A 19600-nucleotide genomic window follows, 5' to 3' on the forward strand; every position below is an offset into this window, starting at 1 on the left:
CAGCGGCTAGACTAGGTCTTACAATTGAACCAGTGTAAAACAACTCGTGTCTACTTTTTGCAAAGTCTTTATTGACGAGGACGATCGAAGAAATTTCTTGTGATTTAAGGTATCTCGATTTTGAGAGCTTGAATACGAGATTTTTGTTATACCCTATATATCATGCATGGACCGAATTCATCAAAGTCGACATTCATTTCCTTCGAGATTTAATTGATATCAAAGTCGATATGATCCTGCCAAAAAATCGTTGTGATGCCTTTAGATTGGAAGACGGACATTTAATTCTCGAGGACGTGTGAAGTTGTTGTGTGCTTGAAGTGCTAAGATGGCTCTCAAGATTTACTCTCTTAATCAATTCACTTTGTTATTATCTGCTCACATGTAATAACTGATCGTAGTTGTTCATGAAAGTCTGCTCTCTCTCTCTCTCTCTCTCTCTCTCACTACCAGAAAATTATTTACATATATAAATTGTAGTAACATGTTTTAACTACTGTTTTATAAACTTAATACAATACAACAAAAAGTGGAGTCGTATGCAAAGTAAAAAGACTACAATGCGATGTATGTCAGTCACTAAACCATAGTCGAAGTAGAATGATTACAGCTTTCTGCCGTAGTTTCTAAGCCTTCTTTTCGTAGTCTCTCTCTCTCTCTCTCTCTCTCTCTCTCTCTCTCTCTCTCTCTCTCTCTCTCTCTCCTCTTATTGTCCCAAAACTTCACTATGTGCAAATTATGTGGCCGAAACCAAAGATAAAAATAAATGTTTTATATATTGCAAGGAGATACAAAAATACTATTACACTTTGTAAATTTCCAAACAGAATCCACATAACTCTTAACTCTATACCATATGATCATCATCATCATCATTATCATCATCATTATAATCTCTACTAAAACTTGTACATATTTGTAAACTTTGTCTAAGACAATTCAATCCTATTTTCTTGGGAAAGAATTGCTACATATATCAAATCTTAAAGGGCGATATTATAATACATATATACAATAAACCACTAACAATTAATAACATCTTTCAAAATTGGCATTCTTTTCTTCCTCATCTTCTCTACCTTAGCTGGAAGTTGAGGGTCTTAATGCAATAAGCAAACATGAAGGCGAAAAATGCGGTGAAACCAACTAAAACCGCAGCGACGGGTCCCATGAAATCGGGATCATACCCAAAATTGCTTTGGATGTAAGATCTTATTGGAACTGGCGTTGCTGAACCGGGCACTGTGATTGTTCTCACAATGTCACCATATTGTGACACAATTAATCCATATACCGTCCATGCAAGAGGGCAAATCCAATAGTACCAAACCCACCACTTGGGAATTTTCTGAAAGAATAAAAAGACACACACAACACATTTCAATTTAGTACTTGCTATAGTAAATAGGATTTAATTACATTGTTTATAATTTATGTATAGTACTTACCGGTCTTGGGATGAAGAATCCGGAGAAGAGGTTGAATAGGGAGTAGAAAGCGGCGGCGAATATGGCGGCGACTTGGTGATTGGGAGTGATTGAGACAGTCATCATTCCATAGTAAGTGAAGTAAAGGAAGGAGAAGAAGTTGACGAAGAAGAACCAGAAGAATTTGATCCCCGTCCATTCGAAGCTGACCATCGCGTACACTATGAGTGTGTAGTATACGGTTTGCACCAACACATATGGTATCTCGGCTATCATCTGTGTTGCATCACCACAAACATGATTAATTATACGTTCATTAGAAAAGTGAAACCAAAAATTGAAGAACAATATGACAATGTTTATTTATTTATTTACTGACTACCATAAAATTGACACAAGAATTATAGTTATAATCAAGATTCATAATGCTGGATGTCAGTGATTGTCCGGTGATTGTAAATTATAAAAATATGACAGATTTCTATAATGTTTTAAAATGCTGTGTTCAAAATAATTGTTTTTTCTCATTAAATTTTGTTAATAAAAAAAAGTTGTCGGAATTTTGCTGAAAGCCAATTATAAGGAAATGAAAAGAATTCATTTTGGTGGCCGGATGCTAGGGCACATTTTAAACATTGGTGCTAATGAAAGGGTTTTTATATTTTTGCTTTTTTTTTTTTCTTTAAAAGTTGAGGATATTATGCTTAAGGCATGAAATATATACTGACCTGAGCGAGCGCGTAAGGCAAAGCGGAGTACATTCCGGCGGCTCTTTCTCTGTAGAAAACAGTGCGCTCGATTGCCACAATGGGCTGTACGGTCGAGCAGTTGTTGATCCCCACAAACAACACCGAAGCGTACATGGCTCCAATCACCATCAACAGATCACTAGAGCTTTTTCTGAGATACAATAATATCATAGACATGAATCAATGAGATGAGGAGGCTTTAAAATGAGATAGAAATGGGATTCTCGCTAGCTAACGAGCAATGGCTTACATTTGCGTTCCGACTTGCCAGAAGATGGTGCCGAGCATGAGAGCGCAAGCAAGGGTGAAGAAGTACCGGACGAGATTGTAGTCGGGGCTTCTCCAATAAGTCCACCATTGTTTCCATAGGCATGATTTGAACTGTCCCCAGTTCGACTCCGAGTATTGGGTCGGGTAATACAGGTCTTTCGCTCCCGCTGGAGGCGTGCTTAGCTCCTTCACCAACGATTTGTTTCGCCTTAACACGAACAAAATCAAAGAAAACAATCAATTATGCTGCCACTTTTGGCTTCAATCTCTTCCACTGCCATATCTATCCTTGAAAGAATGACTCACTGGTGCAAGGGTGATGCTTTGTAGTAGTCGGCGAAGTCCATCTTGAGCCTCACTTCGGCTGCGATAGAGCTCACCTCCAACATCCATGTCGCCGGGTTGTACTTGGCCTTGATTTTTTGCACTCCATTGATACCCTGAAACATTTTGAATTATGTTTTAGGCGGGAAACGGGTTGGATGAGATAAACGAGTTTATATATATGGATAAGCTAGTACCTCAAAGTATTCGACGATTTTGTGGGAATTGCGTCCCAAGGGGCCGTAGTAAATGACTTGACCGCCTCTCTTCATGAGCAACAATTCGTCAAAGGCCTCGAAGATGTCGATGCTGGGCTGGTGGATGGTACAGACGACGGTGCGACCCGTGTCGACTGTGTTCCTCACGGCCCTCATCACAATCGCGGCTGCTCTCGCGTCCAGCCCAGAAGTCGGCTCGTCCATGAAGATGATCGACGGGTTCGCAACCAGCTCCACCGCTATCGTCAGCCTCTTCCTCTGCTCTGTCGACAAGCCCGTTATCCCCGGTAGCCCTACTATCGCGTCCTTCAGGTTCTCTAACTCCACTAGTTCCATCACTTCATCAACGAATATCTTCCAAAAAGGAAAAGACAAAGAAACAAAAAAGATACGTCTTAAAACAAATAATTACATTATTTAGAAACCAAATAATGTGTATTCTGAGTTTAATATACACGTACCATCTTTTCCTCTTTGGAGACTTGCTTGGGGAGCCTGAGGAAGGCAGAGTAAATCAAGGACTCTCTAACGGTCACTTGGGGCGAATGGATGTCGTTTTGTTCGCAGTAACCCGAGATTCTGGCGAAGGTTTCTTGTACCTTAGGGAAGCCGGATATTCTTATGTCGCCTTCAACATAACCGCCGGTCTTTCTTCCGGCCAAAACGTCCATTAGAGTGGTCTTCCCGGCCCCGCTCACACCCATCAAAGCAGTCAAAATCCCGGGCCTGAACGCCCCGGTCACCTCACGGAGGAGTTGGAGCTTGTCTTCCTGTACCCCTTGTTCCTTCATTTCCTGTGATTGGGATGAATCCAAGTCAGAAAAATTGCTTCTTCTCTTTTGACACCAAAAAAACTTGAATGGTAATATATCTTATTGTAACTTACAGCTGGCATGTCAACATAATAGTTGACACTATCAAATGACATGGCAAGAGGAGTGAATGGAAGAACCATCCCTCTCTTTGGGGCCACACCCTTGGCCGTCTCTAGAGTCGAGTCTGCATTTCGGCTCAGCCCGTTTGGATTAGAACGGCTGCTCATTCTCTGGAATGCCATTTCCCCTATAAATAAATAAATAAAAGAGAACAAAATCAATATATCATCTTAAATTACTGCCATAAAAATCTATGGGTCCCCTAAGGCAACTCCGAATTGTTGCGAAAGTCTTATTTTTTTAGTTTTATATGTCTCAAATTGATCAAAACACCTATTAACAAAGAGTTTGCAATCTATATCTTCCTTCTAAATTGATGAAAGTTAGAAAAAGTGTCACGAGAGCCATGTTTTAAAAGTTCAGTGACTAACCCGAAAAATTTTAGGTGCCACGGAAATTTAGAGTGCATCTACATTTAATTATTTTTTACGTATACAGTTTACTAATTTTTCTTACTTGTGTTGTTGCCATCAGAAGCAGATAGTGAGCGCGGAAACGACCCTTTGCTCGATTGGGGTCTCCTCAGCCTCGGCTCTCCTTTCGACGCATCTCCCTCTATTTCCATCTCTTGTGCGTCCTCTTCCGACATTATAGCTTGCGGTTTTCCAGGCGCTGATACAAAAACAAAACCTCTGTTAATAACAAAAAATAATCAAAACGAACACAAGAACTAAGCGTGCGCGTCTTAAAAAAAGATAATCATGAGTCATTGTTACTCACGGCTTAGGTACATAAGCGAGAACGTAAAGAGGATGTTGAAGAGAACGGCGAATCCAAAGAGAGCCGCAGCGCCGATCCAATACCAATACTCTTGGGGAAAGACTTGGAAGTTGTTGAGAACTGCCAGTCCAAGAGTAGTGTTTCCACTAGAGCTCTGCAAGTGTGAAGCTCAAATTAAGCAAGTAATGCTTATGATTATACGAAGAGGTGATAGAGAAAACTAGAGTCATTGTATCGTACCGGTTGGTTCATCCACCTGGGAGCGTACATTTCGTTGACCGCGATGGCGTTAAAACCGTAACTCAAAGGAGACAACCAGTACCCCCAAATCCACCAGTTTGGAATTTGATCTGTCAAATGTGGAAGCTAAATTTTTTATTTTTTTCCCAGGTATAATGAACTAGCTTAACATGCTGAGTGATTTATTTAATGTCTCACCTTTAGGAACAATGAAACCTCCAAGCAAGAAAATTAGAAGTAGGATAAGAGCCCCTCCGGTGTTGGCTATGATCATTGTCCTACAAACTCCAGCGATCAGCCTGAAGATCCCGGCCGCCATTTGTTGAATCAGGAATATCAATAATAGGTGCTTAAAAAACCTGCACATAATTTAATATTCGTTACAGTTCTGGTATACTGTCACCGGGGTAGAGCCAGAGAGATGAACATGAGCTAATGTTAAAGTGGAGTTTTATGTAGTTTTTTTTTTTTTTTTTTTTTTTTTATCATTTTATCAAGCAAGAAAAATAAAAAAAATATGATATTTTAGGGGGAGCTCGAGTATTGTGAAGTATCTCGTGATTTCAAAACCAAGCGGTAACGAGAGAAGTAATCCATCCCATTTATTTTCATTCGAGTTTTAACAAGTATTCACTAGAGTTTTCAGAAAATAAAATAAAATTGAGAGGAAAAAAAGTTGATTACCGGCTAGCTTCCGGTGCAAAACCAATGGTGTAGTAGGTCATGATGATCCAAACGATGGATTCGAAGACGGAAATCGGGATTCTTAGTAGCGCGGTTGGGAGAGTGAATGTCCACGCGGGATGAAAAAGAAGGTCTCTTTGCTTGTAGAACACGGGAAGCCTCACAATGGTCATCGATAGCTCGGAGAATCCATTGAACATGTTGATGATCATCGAAAACAAGAGCGCGCCTATGTAGACTGCGCCGTCATTCTCGTTCCTAGTGTGCATCTGGGTGCGCAGGAACACAGTGGAGGCAATGAGAGCCATTATGATGATTTGCACGGTCTTGAAGATGTAGATAAAGGCGTTTCGCTTGATCAATAGCCATTCCTTGTCGAAGCATGCCTTTAGGAGCTCCATTTTCGGCATTGAGTACTTCTCGAACACGAGCGCCGCTTTGTGGTTTCGGCTTTTGTCGAACGGAATCGACACCTCGTTCTCTAACCGCATTCCCGCGTGGAATCTCTTGAACCGGTTTGCAAATTCGGACACGGGGATGAACCGGTACGCCTTCGACCGGTCCGACCAGTATTGCTCTTGGTCTTTCCTAGAAGTCACCTAGTTTTAGAAATAAATAAATAAACATAAGCATTATTTCTTCACATATTATAATTCACATTTTATAATTATTAAAAGCGCCATATAGATTATTTTTCCTAGTTTGCATAATATAACCATGCATGTATAAATGTACTTTAATAAAGTATGATAACAATATTTATTCTGATAAAATTATATGCTAATATATTGTTAGTTTCGTATTTATTATATATTTACTATTTTATGTTTATTTATCCTTAAACCCTTGTAGGATCATATGTATTTAAAATACACCACGACCGTTTACGAAATAATATTAATTCTAAGTCATCAAAACCTAACCATTTGAAATTTAAACAGTGGGACTTCACAATTATTGTAAAATTTGTCAATTGAAATTTTTGAAAAGCTACCTCATTCAAAGCCGAATATACGGTCAAACACATTTATAAAAGGGATGTAGGTAAGTATATAATTTTGACTATTTTGCTAAAAAAAATCGTGGGATGTAACTATTAATTCCATTGCAAAGGATAGCACGGTAAGAAAGTTGTACCTCTTGTAGGAAATCGGCGGTCCCCTTTCTTTCAGGACACCGAAATCCACAGCCAGCGAAGAAGTCGAGGACGTGGTCGCGGGAGCCTTGGTACACAATCTGGCCCTCTGAAAGGAGAATGATGTCATCAAAGAGGTCGAATGTCTCGGGGGCCGGCTGCAGCAGTGACATCAGCACTGTGGCCTCCGTTAGGTGAACCACCTGCTGCAGGCACTTCACTATCTGAAATGTGGTCGAGCTGTCCAGACCCGTCGATATCTCGTCCATAAACAGCGTCTTTGTGGGACCCACTATCATTTCCCCTGTTCAAATTAATTTGTTAGTTAAAATATTTCTAAGATCAACATACATAATTTTTTCATTTTACCAAGTTCAATTTTAGTCACATTGCTCAACATTTATATGTTTCGATCAATGTTTTTCATATTTTTATACCACTTCAAAATTAATTAGTTTAAAGAAGTATATAGTAGATTTTTTCAGCTTGTGTGGTAGGTTTGATTATGGCAAGGAAGAAAAAAAATATTACTTCTATCTTGTCGAGGAAAAATAGAAAGTAGAAGATGTGTATGAAACCAAAGCGTCATAGTGGTGGTTGGTGGCTGATTTTTTTATTTTTATTTTTTAGTGCAACTTGTAACATTTTTTATTTGGCTAGATGGGAAATTAACCCCCACTTACGGCCATAGTGCCGTATCTCAAATCATGACCGAGTTTTATGTTTTTAAACTTGTTGATTTTTTTTTTTTTTTTTTTTTTCCCATCACTATGTCTGAATTCAACTTATTCAAAATATACGAACTCAATAAATGTGTATTTATATGTGCATGTGAGTGGACGGAGCTAAGTGAGGTAGCCCCTCAACTTCTTAAAATTATATATTCTACTTATTATTATTTTTATTTTTAGCCCATAATTATGTTTTTTTTAAATATCTCCCCTAAAAGATTTTTCATTTTATGCCCTGAAATAAAATCCCGACATGGGTGAAATGAAAAGTAGTTATGCGTTTGAACCTGTTGTGACTCGCTTCTTTTGTCCACCGGAAATCCCTCTTTGCATTTCATCACCAACAATGGTATCCTTGCACACGTCGAGCCCCAGAATCTGTTCCACAATATTTCGTCATTATTATGATATTAATATTATTATGATCCATTATATATACGACAGATTCATTACTATTATTTGAACTCATGCATAACACGTCCTTTATTTCCCTGGAAACAACTCATCACTATATATACTTTATTAGAATTACAGGCACGGTTTCAATGATCGGTGTAGACCTACGTGTAAGTATTATTATCATTTCATTTTCGGCAATATTTGACCAGACGCTAAATAGAGTGGACCAACATGTTGTGGGAGGAAATTCAGAGAAAAATAATCAAAGATTAACGAAATAAAAAAAGTCACGAAAGTCGGCAAAAGTTTGGTAATGGACTTTCGAATGAGAGAAGGAAAGTGACGTCAGTTTGAGTGAATTATATTTCTAAGTGTTGTTTAGGGACTTACTCTGAGAGTGTAGTCCGTTATAAGACTGCTCTCAACTCCTTCCATTGCAGTTGCCTGAAAGAAAAAAAAATGATGTAACATATGAGAAAAAATTATCAGATAACCATATACATTATTTTCAATTTTTTTTTTTAAATCTATACCTTCATGAAAAGGTCTAATTCTGCCTCTGGAAATATTCCAGCGTTCTTTTCCCTTCTAGCAAGCTCGGAAAGTAATTCTGAACGCAATATAAAAAAAAATGTCACAATTTTTTATATGGACTAAATTGAGTAAAACTAATTGATTTATTTTTATGAGCCAAGCGTTTCTTTAAATAATTTTATTTCATTTTAATTACCATATCGAGTCCCGACTCCGAGGCACCTAGCGGAGAAATCTAGGGTTTCTTTAACGGTCATTTCACCAACATGAACATCATTTTGGCTAATATAAGCTGAAGTTTTCTGTGGCACAAACTCATTGAGCTTATACCCATTGTAACTGATTTCTCCTCTGACCTGTAAGTTTCATCATGAACAATCAGCATTTATTTTATTTCATGTGTGACATTATTGTAGATATGATACGGTAATCATGACGAGACCTTTAAGCTTGGGTCCAATTTTCCAGCTAAAGCCAATAAAAGGGTTGTTTTCCCTGAAGATGGTGGACCTAGTAGAAGGGTCATCCTATAGGAACAAAAATTGAATTAGTAAAATAATTAAATAACAGTTCACCTAAAATGCATTGACAAAGTCTCATGTTTGGTATATTATGTGGTCCACTCCAAATGTTGCTTGAAAACAAAATAAATTATTTGCTGTTATTGACTTTGTTATATTATTCATTCTAGGAATAGACATTATGTGTCATACCTTGAGGGTTTGATGATTCCTGAGGCATCGTTGAGAATGGTGAGATTGGTTCTCTTTGCCAAAGTAACCCCAACACAACTCACGGCTGATTCTGCGATGTTTAGAGCCACGTTTGGGAGTGTTGGAAGAGCTCTGCTTCCTACGTAGCAATCTGCTTCAACGCTCAAATGCTCAAACCTTACTTCCACCGTTGGAAGTCTAATCCCAACCCTACAAAATAATAATAATAAATTTAAATGACTTTTGTTTTATATATTCTTGTTGAGTTGGTTTGGTGTAATCCGTGATAACTATTTTTGTTCATTATGATGATGAAAAGTAGGTGTGTCACACCTATATATATTATATATATATGGTGCAAATTGGTGATTTATCCATTAAGTTATTTATTTATACACAACGCGCTAAAAGAGTATATTTATTAGTTGTATATACGTTTCTTCAACGACAAAAGTAGTTTCGTTGAAGTACCTACTCTCATTCGAGATATTATTTATCTATTCTTTCGAAGGAGAATCGGTGTACACACTTAACTAATAACAGAAGGAAAACAAATAAATAATTAAATAATAGTTAAACTTTTTTTTTTTCATTTTGACAAATTTAATAAATACGTTAAAAGTCATATATGATAAATTCTTTCGAATTGAACGAAAATTAACCTTACAAATTTAGGGTGCTCGTCCATATAATTATTCTAGAGACTATATAGTCAAAGTCATAGTTTAAGGTGCATTTCTGATTATTACACTATAGTAAAATACATATGATAAGGAATTACATATCTCACCTAAACCAGTTTACAACGCGTAAAACAGAAACACTAAAACAAGTAAAAAAGAAAAAGAAAAAGAAAAAGAAAGGCAAAAATAAAGAACTAGTCATCAAACTCATCATACCATAAGCCCTTGGAACCAAATGACTTGTAATGGAATCACCTAATGTCGTTTGCATGTGGGACCCATTGGATAAGAGAAACATATGACTAATTATTAGGAATATATATATATACATATATATATATATACATATAAATATATATATATTTCGCTAAATATTCTCCTGAATTAAAAATAATTCCAGTAGTATGATACATCCCACGTCAAAGAACGCTATTTTGTTTAATATTGAAATAATAATAATAATAATTTGAATTATCAGCCAACAAACGAAAAGTAGTTTTGATAAGAAAAAATAAATATATATTGGACACAATTACCCCAATTTTGCTTAGCGTTAGGCTTTTATATATGTCTCACTTTAATTTGTTAACAACTTACTTACCGTTAAATTATATGTAAATTAGTAGTAAACAAAAAGAAAAAAAAAGAAGCAATTCATGATGACATTTTTTGAATGAAAAAAAGAAATAGAAGATGGTGAGACATACTTATCAATTCGGTCTCTGAACTTCCTCAAGAACTTCTCGTTGTCCTCCTCGGCGACCCTGAAGATAGCGTCGATGAATCTCTGCCGGTCGTTGATGTCCAGCTTCCGCACGTCCACTTCTCTGTGGAACAGCCCAGGGTCGTTACGGTGGACTCTCCCATCGTCGCCATCGTTTTCCGTGAAGGATTGGATGATGCTGGTCCGCAGCCGGTCGTAGGTCGGAAGCTTCTCGATGGCCGCCCACCGGAGCGCCTCTTCCTCGTCGTCGGCGCGGCCGTTGCTCCGCCGCGAACTCGTACGGCCTCCGGCGGCGAACATGTCTTCCATGTTCCAACTCGCTCGGCTCATACTTCTGCTTATGCTTCTGCTCATTCCCTCCATTGTGGGAGAGAGAAGACAGAGAATTATGTGTTATTTTTCTCTTGGGGAGAATTGTTGGTTAAAGAGGAAGTTTTGGAAGCGTATTTATATACATGGGAAAATATAATAGTACTACACAAGATGTTATAATGATAACGATATGAAATGATCTCATACAAAAGTAGGAATGAAGAAGCTTCACATTTTATTCCATATCGCGTATCATATGATGGTGTATTCAAAGTTTCAAACATGACTAAAATATTTGTGGTGGTGTGCTGATGGGGTCACGTGAGAGGCACGTGAGCAGGGTTGGTGATGATTGGTATTCGTGATTCAACGCCAGAGAGCTTTTCAGAAAATGGATGTGGGGTACGTATTGAGGAGGAAAAACTCAAAATGTCAAAGAATTCTAGCGATATAGGATCCTTGTAATTAAATTCAAATAAAATTGCTTATATAATCACAATTAAGGTAATAGATATTGTATCATTAATATAATATATGGTAGGTGTATATACTCTTCCGGGTGCGGCGCATAAACTTCCCAATCATCTGAGAGCAAATGTCTTTTATTAATGTTTATATTTATTTCTTCGTATTTACAGAATAATCTTCAAATATAAGATATACAGAATAATTGCAGTTGATTCCCAATGAAGATAACCTAACCACCAACTCATATACTTTTGGAAACAGCAACTTTAAATTAATATATACCGCCAAATTGATAATAACCAAAACCAAATTATACATGACAAATATATACTAAGGCTTTCCGTAGTACAACTAGTTCAGAACCCACATTTGACTTTCGTCAACTAGTTTGTTGAATCAGTGAGTACCGTTAATTTTTTTGTATTGTGTGTCTGTGTGAAAGAGGTCAGAGGAAGAAGTACGATTTTTTCACTCACAAACTTTGATTTATCCCTCTATATAAAGTTGGCTTCGTACTTTCGATGTGAAATTCTACATTTTGAACACACTATAATTTTAAGGGAAAATATCATAAGTACCCATCGTGTTTAATCGAAATGCGAGATTTATCCTCTTTATTTTTAGAAATATCAGACATATCCCTTCAGTTTAATATAAATGACATATACATCCCCTAAAAAATGTTAAATTACAAATATCATCTTTTTCGTTTATTTTTTACAAAAAAAATAATTTAAACTCCCCAAAATACCCTTAATGAAATAGTTTTTTATTTTCTATTCTATATACAAAAAAATTAAATTAAAAAATTTCTTTATAAAAAGTTAATGATTTTTTTTTATAAAGAGAGATTTTGATTTTTTTTTTAATAAAACAGTAAATAAACATTTATTCTATTAAGGGTATTTTTGAGAGTTCAAATTTTTTTTTTTGTAAAAAATAAACGAAAAGGGTGATATTTGTAATATAACATTTTTTTAGGGGAGATATATGTCATTTATATTAAACTGAGGGGATATATCTGATATTTCTAGAAATAGAGGGGATAAATCTCGCATTTTGATTAAACAAGAGGGATACTACAGATATTTTCCCTAATTTTAACGCATATTTTAGCAGTATTACTAATTATTTTATTTAAAAACTTGAAATTATGAATATACTATTTCTAACTATTTTATATAAAAAATTGAAATTACGAATCTACTATTACTAATTCTTTTATTAAAAAAATTGAAATTATGAATCTACTTTTTGCCAAATGTTACTCACTACATATGTGACAATATAGAATATACTAATTTGATGCACAGTAATAAAATATATAAAATAAATTACACACAAGATCACTCAATTTGACAAATGACGCGTCCTTTGAAGAGATTGTATTCTTGATGGAAAAGAAATTTATTAGTAATGGTAAAAATATAGTATACAATGGCTTAGTTGAATGATCAACTTTCAATGCCATTTTCCTAAGACTATACACACATTTCAATTTTAGTCTCTCTGTAAATCTGAGTTATCTTCGCCTCCGTTCAAATTACTCACCAAGTGTTTGATTGACATATATAAGAACACGTGATCTTTATAATATAATATCACGACACACAAATCCTACCTCTCTCACTTGCAAATAAGAGGCGAAGAATTACTCTAATCGCACTCACAATCACATAACAAGTTTTCGCTCGTAGGTTCCGTGAAAACAAACACTACTACAAATTCACATTTCTGGTGCAAAAGGGTATTAGGTGCGACATGTCGTACCTAATATGTGCTTACCTTCCAGGTAACTAAATATTTCGCTAAAATTAAGTGGTATTCGGTGCGACAGTGTCGCACCGGATAATATACTGTCGTACCTAATACTTATAGGTGCGACGGCTGTCGCACCTAATACCTTTAGGTGCAACTAGTGTCGCACATAAAAATTTTAAAATTTGAAACGACCAGGAAAATCCCCCCGAATTTTTTTGGCTGTGAGATTTCATATTCGGTGCGACGCCGGGTGCGACATGTCGCACCGAATATGATTATTAGGTGCGACGGCGTCACACCTAATAAGCTAGGGTATTATAAATACCCGAGCCTTCTTCTTCCTCGCCCGATTTCGTCCCCTCTCTCTCTAACTCTCTGCAACTCATCTCTCTCTCTCTCTGCAACTGTCTCCGGCGAGCCGTCCTCCGCCATGAACCACGCCCGGTACGCCTCTCTCTCTCTCTCTCTCTCTCTCTCTCCCTCTCTCTCCGACCAGCCGCCAAGCCCTCCACTCGGCCTGTCTCCGGCAAGCTCGACTCAGCCCCGGCCCGCCGCCGCCCAAGCCACCCTCGGCCCAGCCCCGGCCCGCCGTCGCCCAACCCGCCCCGGCCTGCCCTCGGCCCTCCCTCGGCCCAGCCCCGGCCCGCCACCGCCAAACTGCCCTCGGCCCCTCCCTCGGCCCAGGCCCGGCCCGCCGCCGCCCAACCCGCCCTCGGCCCAGCCCCGGCCCGTTGCCGCCCAACCCCCCCTTGGCCCTCCCTCGGCCTAGCCCCGGCCCCGCCGCTGCCCAAATTAATTATAGATTAATTTTGATTTAATTTTCTAATATATAAATTTGTAAATTTTTTTTAATTAAAATAACATATTCGGTGCGACATGTCGCACCGAATATACTGGTGGGAAGATTATTCGGTGCGACATATCGCATCCGATATGAAATCACCCGCCAACTTCAAGAATTTTGGCAGCAAAACAGATGAGACATTAGGTGCGACTTGTCGCACCTGATAGTATCGCATCTATTATTGACACTTTTAGGTGCTATATGTCGTACCGAATACTTTTAGCGACGGATTTTTAAGTGTGACATTGTCGCACTTAAAGTCGCACCTAATAAACTATTAGGTGCGACTTTTGGGGCATTCGGTGCAACAATTGTCGCATCGGATGCAACTATTTGCTCTAGTGAAAGAATGCATGTGTAACCTACGTGGGGAAAATATGCCTTTCATAAGAGTCAAATTTTATTCGCAATGCGTTGCTATGGTTTCCTTGTAAATGCCACGCGAGGAGCAAACAATTTAATCAGCGTGTAGAAATGTTGATTGTGTTTTTTTTTTTAAGGCAGCTTTGCCGCGGTTAAGGAAAATAATCAAATAAAATCATTGCAACTATTTCTTTCCTTTTTGATAGAAGTTAGTTATTAGTGTGTACTCTCCTCTCTCTCTCTCTCTCTCTCATACGCATGGCTTCTTATGTGGTAGAGTCTAGATACCACAACAAATTACTGATGTGTTTTCCTTCCAATCAAGAAAAAAGGGCAGTTAGAGGGGAAAAAAAACACAATTATGAATGTAATTTTGTGGAAGGTGCCAAATTTTTGCTTTATATTAATATATATATATATATATATTTTTTTTTTTTCTTTTCTTCTGATGCTCCTTTTATGAGTTTGGATGATTTTCCTTTATATATGTGGAATTTTTTTTTTCCCAGATTTGTGGGTGTTTGTACGGTTAATAATCGTTAATATCTTTTAATAATTTATTGAATTTTCAGGGTTTCTAGATTTTGCTCAATTAATCATTGATAATTATTGTTAATAGGTTGTCGTTTTTATCTTCACCTTCATGAATTTTTTTTATTTCTGCACATTTAATAATTGTTAATAGGTGACCGTCTTCATCTTATTCTTTAGAATTTATGTTCCTAGATTTGTTCTCGTATTGAGGGGTACAAATGTGACAAAAATGGATGGAGAGAGAGAGAGAGAGAGAGAGAGAGAGAGAGAGAGAGAGAGAGAGAGAGAGAGAGAGAGAGAGAGAGAGAGAGAGTTATTGTTTTTCACGCTAAAATTTACTGTAAAAATTGCATATTAAATTCAAAGTCAATCACTGATTGCCTGTAAATATAAAAACAAAATCGATTCTTTGACACGTCATTTCAATGACTATTTCTTTAAGATTTTTGAAACTTTGAATAAATTGAAATTACAACGTTTCAATTGGCTACTTTTTGCTACCTAAGCGCCCCATAAAAAAACCTAAACGAAATATGATTAATCCTTATGAAAATGATTTGTAACTCCTATACACTACATAATGTTGAGAGCTACGGATTGATTGCGAACGTAACTCCCTAAGAAATAAACCCCACAATGGCTGTTCAAAATTGTGTTCTTGCACTTGGTTGACATGTCGTTAAGTTCACCGTGACTTATTACACTTCACTGTTTTGGAATGTACTTTGTTGAATGTTGACTACGAGTCCGAAGACAAGGAAAAGGACATGATGCTAATTGAACTGGAATCTTCATAATGTCCATGCAAATATTTTGGAACAAATTGCTGTTACTCCTAAAAAGAAAAACTTATTTAAAGCAAGTGGTATTACTATAAGGTAGGACGTGATAATATCACTTATCTTTTTACAAGTAGGACTTGTTTATGTGATAGTATAATAAATTTTTATATTTGTCCAATATATCATATATATGTATATATATGTGTATATATATATATATATATATATATATATATATATATATATATATATATATATATATATCCTGCGCAAAGTGTAAAAGCTATCACAAATTAGTCCGAGACGCACTTTTGGTCCATTTCGAAAGCTAGATTAATCACGTGCTTTTTTATTTTATTTTTTTATATTACCACAAGTCCACAACAAAGGTGTTGCATGCCACGACGAACATGCAAGAATAATGAACGTTTATGCACCGACAGAGTAAATAATTTAGTGGGGTTCACTTATGGACTATGAGATTTAAGAGCATATTCTTGATTTTCGTTGCGAGATCCATCTACTATTTATTTACTAGAATCGAAACTAAGTAAATTAGTGCTCAAAGTAGAAGGGTTCAAAAATTAACCAAAAACCGGTTAACTAAAAACCAGAATCGAAATTTGATGTCACATCATCAAACAATAAATTTGGTTTGGTTAACTGATCCGGTTTATCAAACTGGATCGGTTATCATTTTTCAATATTCGGAAATTCGGTTATCAATTATTTAACCGATGTTTTATATATATATATATATATATATATATATATATATATATATATATATATATATATATATATATAAAACGGATAACCAGTTTTGAAACCGGATAATATTTGAAACTTATTAACCAAATTTTTATTTTTTATTTTTAAATTGGTACAAAATTGATTTGAACTGGATAACTGTTATGAAACCAGATAATTAATATTTTGGACAACCAGTTTCAAAACTGGATAACCGCTTTTCAAAACTGGTTTTCAAACTGGATATTGTTTTTCATAATTCGATTAACCAAAAATTTGGATAATCAAATTTTGGTTTTAGACCAATTCGGTCCGATTATTGGTCCAAAACTTTGTAAACCGAAAATTCGGTTTCGGTTCGTAGAACGGGCCAAAACCGAACCGAATCGAACCAGTTTCAGCCGTAATTCAAAGCATGTTGAAATATACCAAATTGCTATGAAGGAAAATATAATTATTGACAACAAAAATACCCAATGTTTTCAATTTGTTGCAATTTAATACTCATTCTTGAAAAATTGCGAGAGAAATATTCAATGTTAGAATATCCTTCCACCATTACTAGTTGTTCGTTAAAATGGATGGAAAGACACATATAAACCATCTAGATTAACAATTTAAAAAAAAATAAACATCATATTTGTATAATATTTATAAAATTAAAAAAAATTTGCTCATTCTCTATCTTATGCTTCAATTATCTACCTCTTTAATACAATTTCGTTTATTTTAATACTGAAAAAGTTTGAAAACTCTTTGTTTTTAAATAAATTAAAAATTTATTAAACTAAAAATAAATAAAGAGTTAGAAGCAATTTATTTAATTTTTTAATTAAAAATTATTTATTCATTCAACATTAAAAGAATTAAAAATTAATAATAAATAATATGCTATTAACATGAAGTTTTCCGAAAATATACATTCTCATACTCATAGTGAGGAAAGAGAGAAGATGAGAGAATATAAAATTTTAATTTTTTTAGCATAATAAAAAAAATTAAGTTTATTTTGAATTTTGCTCATTTAAATGAGTTACATCGGTCTTTCTCTCCATTTTATTGGACAAGTAATAATGGTGGAAGTAATATTGAGTATTTTTCCTGCAACTTTTAAATAATGGGTAATAAACTGCAACAAATCGAAAATATTGAGCTTTTTTGTTGCCAAGAACTCAGGAATATATATGTATTGTAGTCGGTTGTGTAAATATAAAAGTCTCACATAGAAGGGAAATGAAAAATCAATGAGTTGATAACTTGATATAGTCTATGCTTTCACAGAGGTTTGAGCTTCCAAAGGTAAAAGGCTTAGGGTGAAGGCAAGCTAGGATCAGGCTTGGTCCTACCCAAAATCATATTTTTGGACAAAATATTCGCTTACAAATTTGAATATCAATTCAACATTAGTCAAATATATGGGGAAACCTTAACGGTTGGCACTAATGGGGTGAACGTTTTTTTAACAATTATTACCGTGGCTTGATGTTGCTTTAAACGTTAAAACGGTTTTAGCCTTAAAGGTTATGTCTGGATTTTTTGGAGTTGTGTGGGTGGGTGTAATTCAAATACACCAAAACCAACAGGTCGCTGAACTTACTCTCCTCCTCTAAAATTGTTTTGCTTACTTTTTGTAGTCTAATGATTGGTTTTGTTCACCGGAAAAGTATTGTTGGTGTAAATTATTTATCTCGTGTTGTTGTATCATATGAGTCTTATTCCAACACTTGTGGGAGAGCGATAAAAGCTTCAACAAAATCATCGAACGTTCTTCTATCTTCTTATTTTCATTTTTTTCGGTTTAAGGTTTGTTATGTGTTATTATTTTAATTTTAATTTGGGTTTCAATTTCTACACTTGATTTTTTTGAAAATAATAATATAATATTTGTAATAATTTATTTAGTTTAAATAATTTTTGTGCAATCTTTCTAATATTCCCATCATTAATATTATTTTATGTGATATTTCTAACAATTTTACAAGAGAAAAGTTTAGAGAAAGATATTCCAATGTGAAATGATGATTAAAAAAAAAAAACCTTCCAATATTAATCTGTTTGGTCATGGTACGCTGAATAGGATTTTTGGAAATATTTATTGTGCTCATATTTTCTCATTATAATGTTATGACATCATGTTCTTCTAGCAACTGATTCGTTCACAATAATTGAGTGCATGCTGGCACACAAGGAGTACACCTAATATTAGATGATAAAATAAATTATGCATATATAAAAAAGGAAAATTAGTATGAAATGGCTAATTCAAACTAATTGTTTAGTAAAATAGTCATAGTTTCATTAGTTTGATAAAATAGCCCCAGCCTCAACCTCGCTTAGCTCTCGGTCCTCGGCCCCGTCCCCGATCTGAGGAGCCCTAGCCTCGACGAGATCGACAACTCCGACCTCCACCAGCGCATTGCCGTCATCTGCCGGAGCCACCACACTAGCATCGTCAATCTCCTCGGCGCCTCTGTCTCCGACTTTCTCACCGGAGTCAACCTCGCCGATTGCCTCTGAAACCCTAGAAACCCTAATTTCACCGTCCTCGACACCTGACTCTCGCGGATCCAGATAGCCGCCGACCTCGCGCATGGGATCGGGCGGAACCGGAGCTCCGGCGGAGGAGGTCTCGCGTCGGGCGGCGATGGCGGATTTCAGAGCTAGGTTCGGGATCACGGAGGTGAAATCCGAGCTGGAGGAGTCGGACATGGTCGGAGAGAAGCTCAGGGCTCTGCAAGCATCGACACAGGCTCGCTCGAATGTGTGGCCTGAGAAGACGATCGCCGGCTCCGCCATCAACGTGTCGGTGTTCATGTTGTTCACGAATTGGATTTCCAAATTATCATTAAATTTAATCATGCCTTCAATCATTTTAATCCTACCTTCATTAATTTTAATCTTGTATTCATTAATTTTAATCATGTATTCATTGGCCATTTTTCATGTACTTGGCAAATTTGGGGCTATTTTGCAAATCTTTAAGTTCTATTTGGCCATTTAGCCGTTGGACCCTATAAAAAAACACACGATGAATAGTTAACCTAATTTGATCGAATGTCGCATGCGTATTTCTCAAAGGTTGTGGTCTAGCGGAAAGAAAATTTATTAATCAGTAAGTAATTAATATACACGTCGGTCTTATAAAAATGATTATTTGTTATGAGGTATTTTTCGTATTATTATCCATAGATCTCAAAACTGGTGGCCTCTGAATTTGAGATCTTCTTACTTTCACTAAAACAATTATCACCCAAGTGTGTAACTTATTACTCAATTAAAACGTGTCACGAAATAATACAC

The 19600-nt window shown here is 36.2% G+C and overlaps 1 protein-coding gene across 1 annotated transcript; it reads right to left on the reverse strand.

Annotated features, from left to right (window-relative positions):
• Nucleotides 1–757: 757 nt before the first annotated feature.
• Nucleotides 758–11055, reverse strand: LOC149384760 (ABC transporter G family member 29-like). The gene is made up of 21 exons (XM_089625857.1): nt 10470–11055; nt 9080–9289; nt 8809–8893; nt 8563–8722; nt 8366–8442; nt 8223–8276; nt 7721–7811; nt 6705–7006; nt 5568–6166; nt 5082–5242; nt 4884–4993; nt 4644–4797; nt 4380–4535; nt 3875–4050; nt 3450–3782; nt 2968–3342; nt 2753–2886; nt 2427–2654; nt 2156–2327; nt 1449–1703; nt 758–1348 (listed from the first exon to the last, which is right to left on the reverse strand). The coding sequence occupies exons 1-21, from the start codon at nt 10847–10849 to the stop codon at nt 1076–1078; spliced, it is 4485 nt and encodes a 1494-aa protein (XP_089481983.1). The 5' UTR covers nt 10850–11055; the 3' UTR covers nt 758–1075.
• Between the last annotated feature and the right edge of the window lie 8545 nt (nt 11056–19600).

The sequence above is a fragment of the Urtica dioica genome, chromosome 9, assembly GCF_054948205.1.
Source record: "Urtica dioica subsp. dioica isolate 48M chromosome 9, U.dioica_male_clone48M_v1_H2, whole genome shotgun sequence".
In the NCBI taxonomy this organism is placed as follows: Eukaryota; Viridiplantae; Streptophyta; class Magnoliopsida; order Rosales; family Urticaceae; genus Urtica; species Urtica dioica.

What these genes read in the sequence shown, in the direction of transcription:
- LOC149384760 (XM_089625857.1), bottom strand. Translation starts at nt 10,849, where the DNA reads ATGGAGGGAATGAGCAGAAGCATAAGCAGAAGTATGAGCCGAGCGAGT. An exon ending in AATTGGACCCAAGCTTAAAG is followed by an intron (nt 8,723 to 8,808) that starts GTCTCGTCATGA and finishes TGAAACTTACAG; the next exon opens with GTCAGAGGAGAAATCAGTTA. An exon ending in AATTAGACCTTTTCATGAAG is followed by an intron (nt 8,277 to 8,365) that starts GTATAGATTTAA and finishes TTTTTCTTTCAG; the next exon opens with GCAACTGCAATGGAAGGAGT.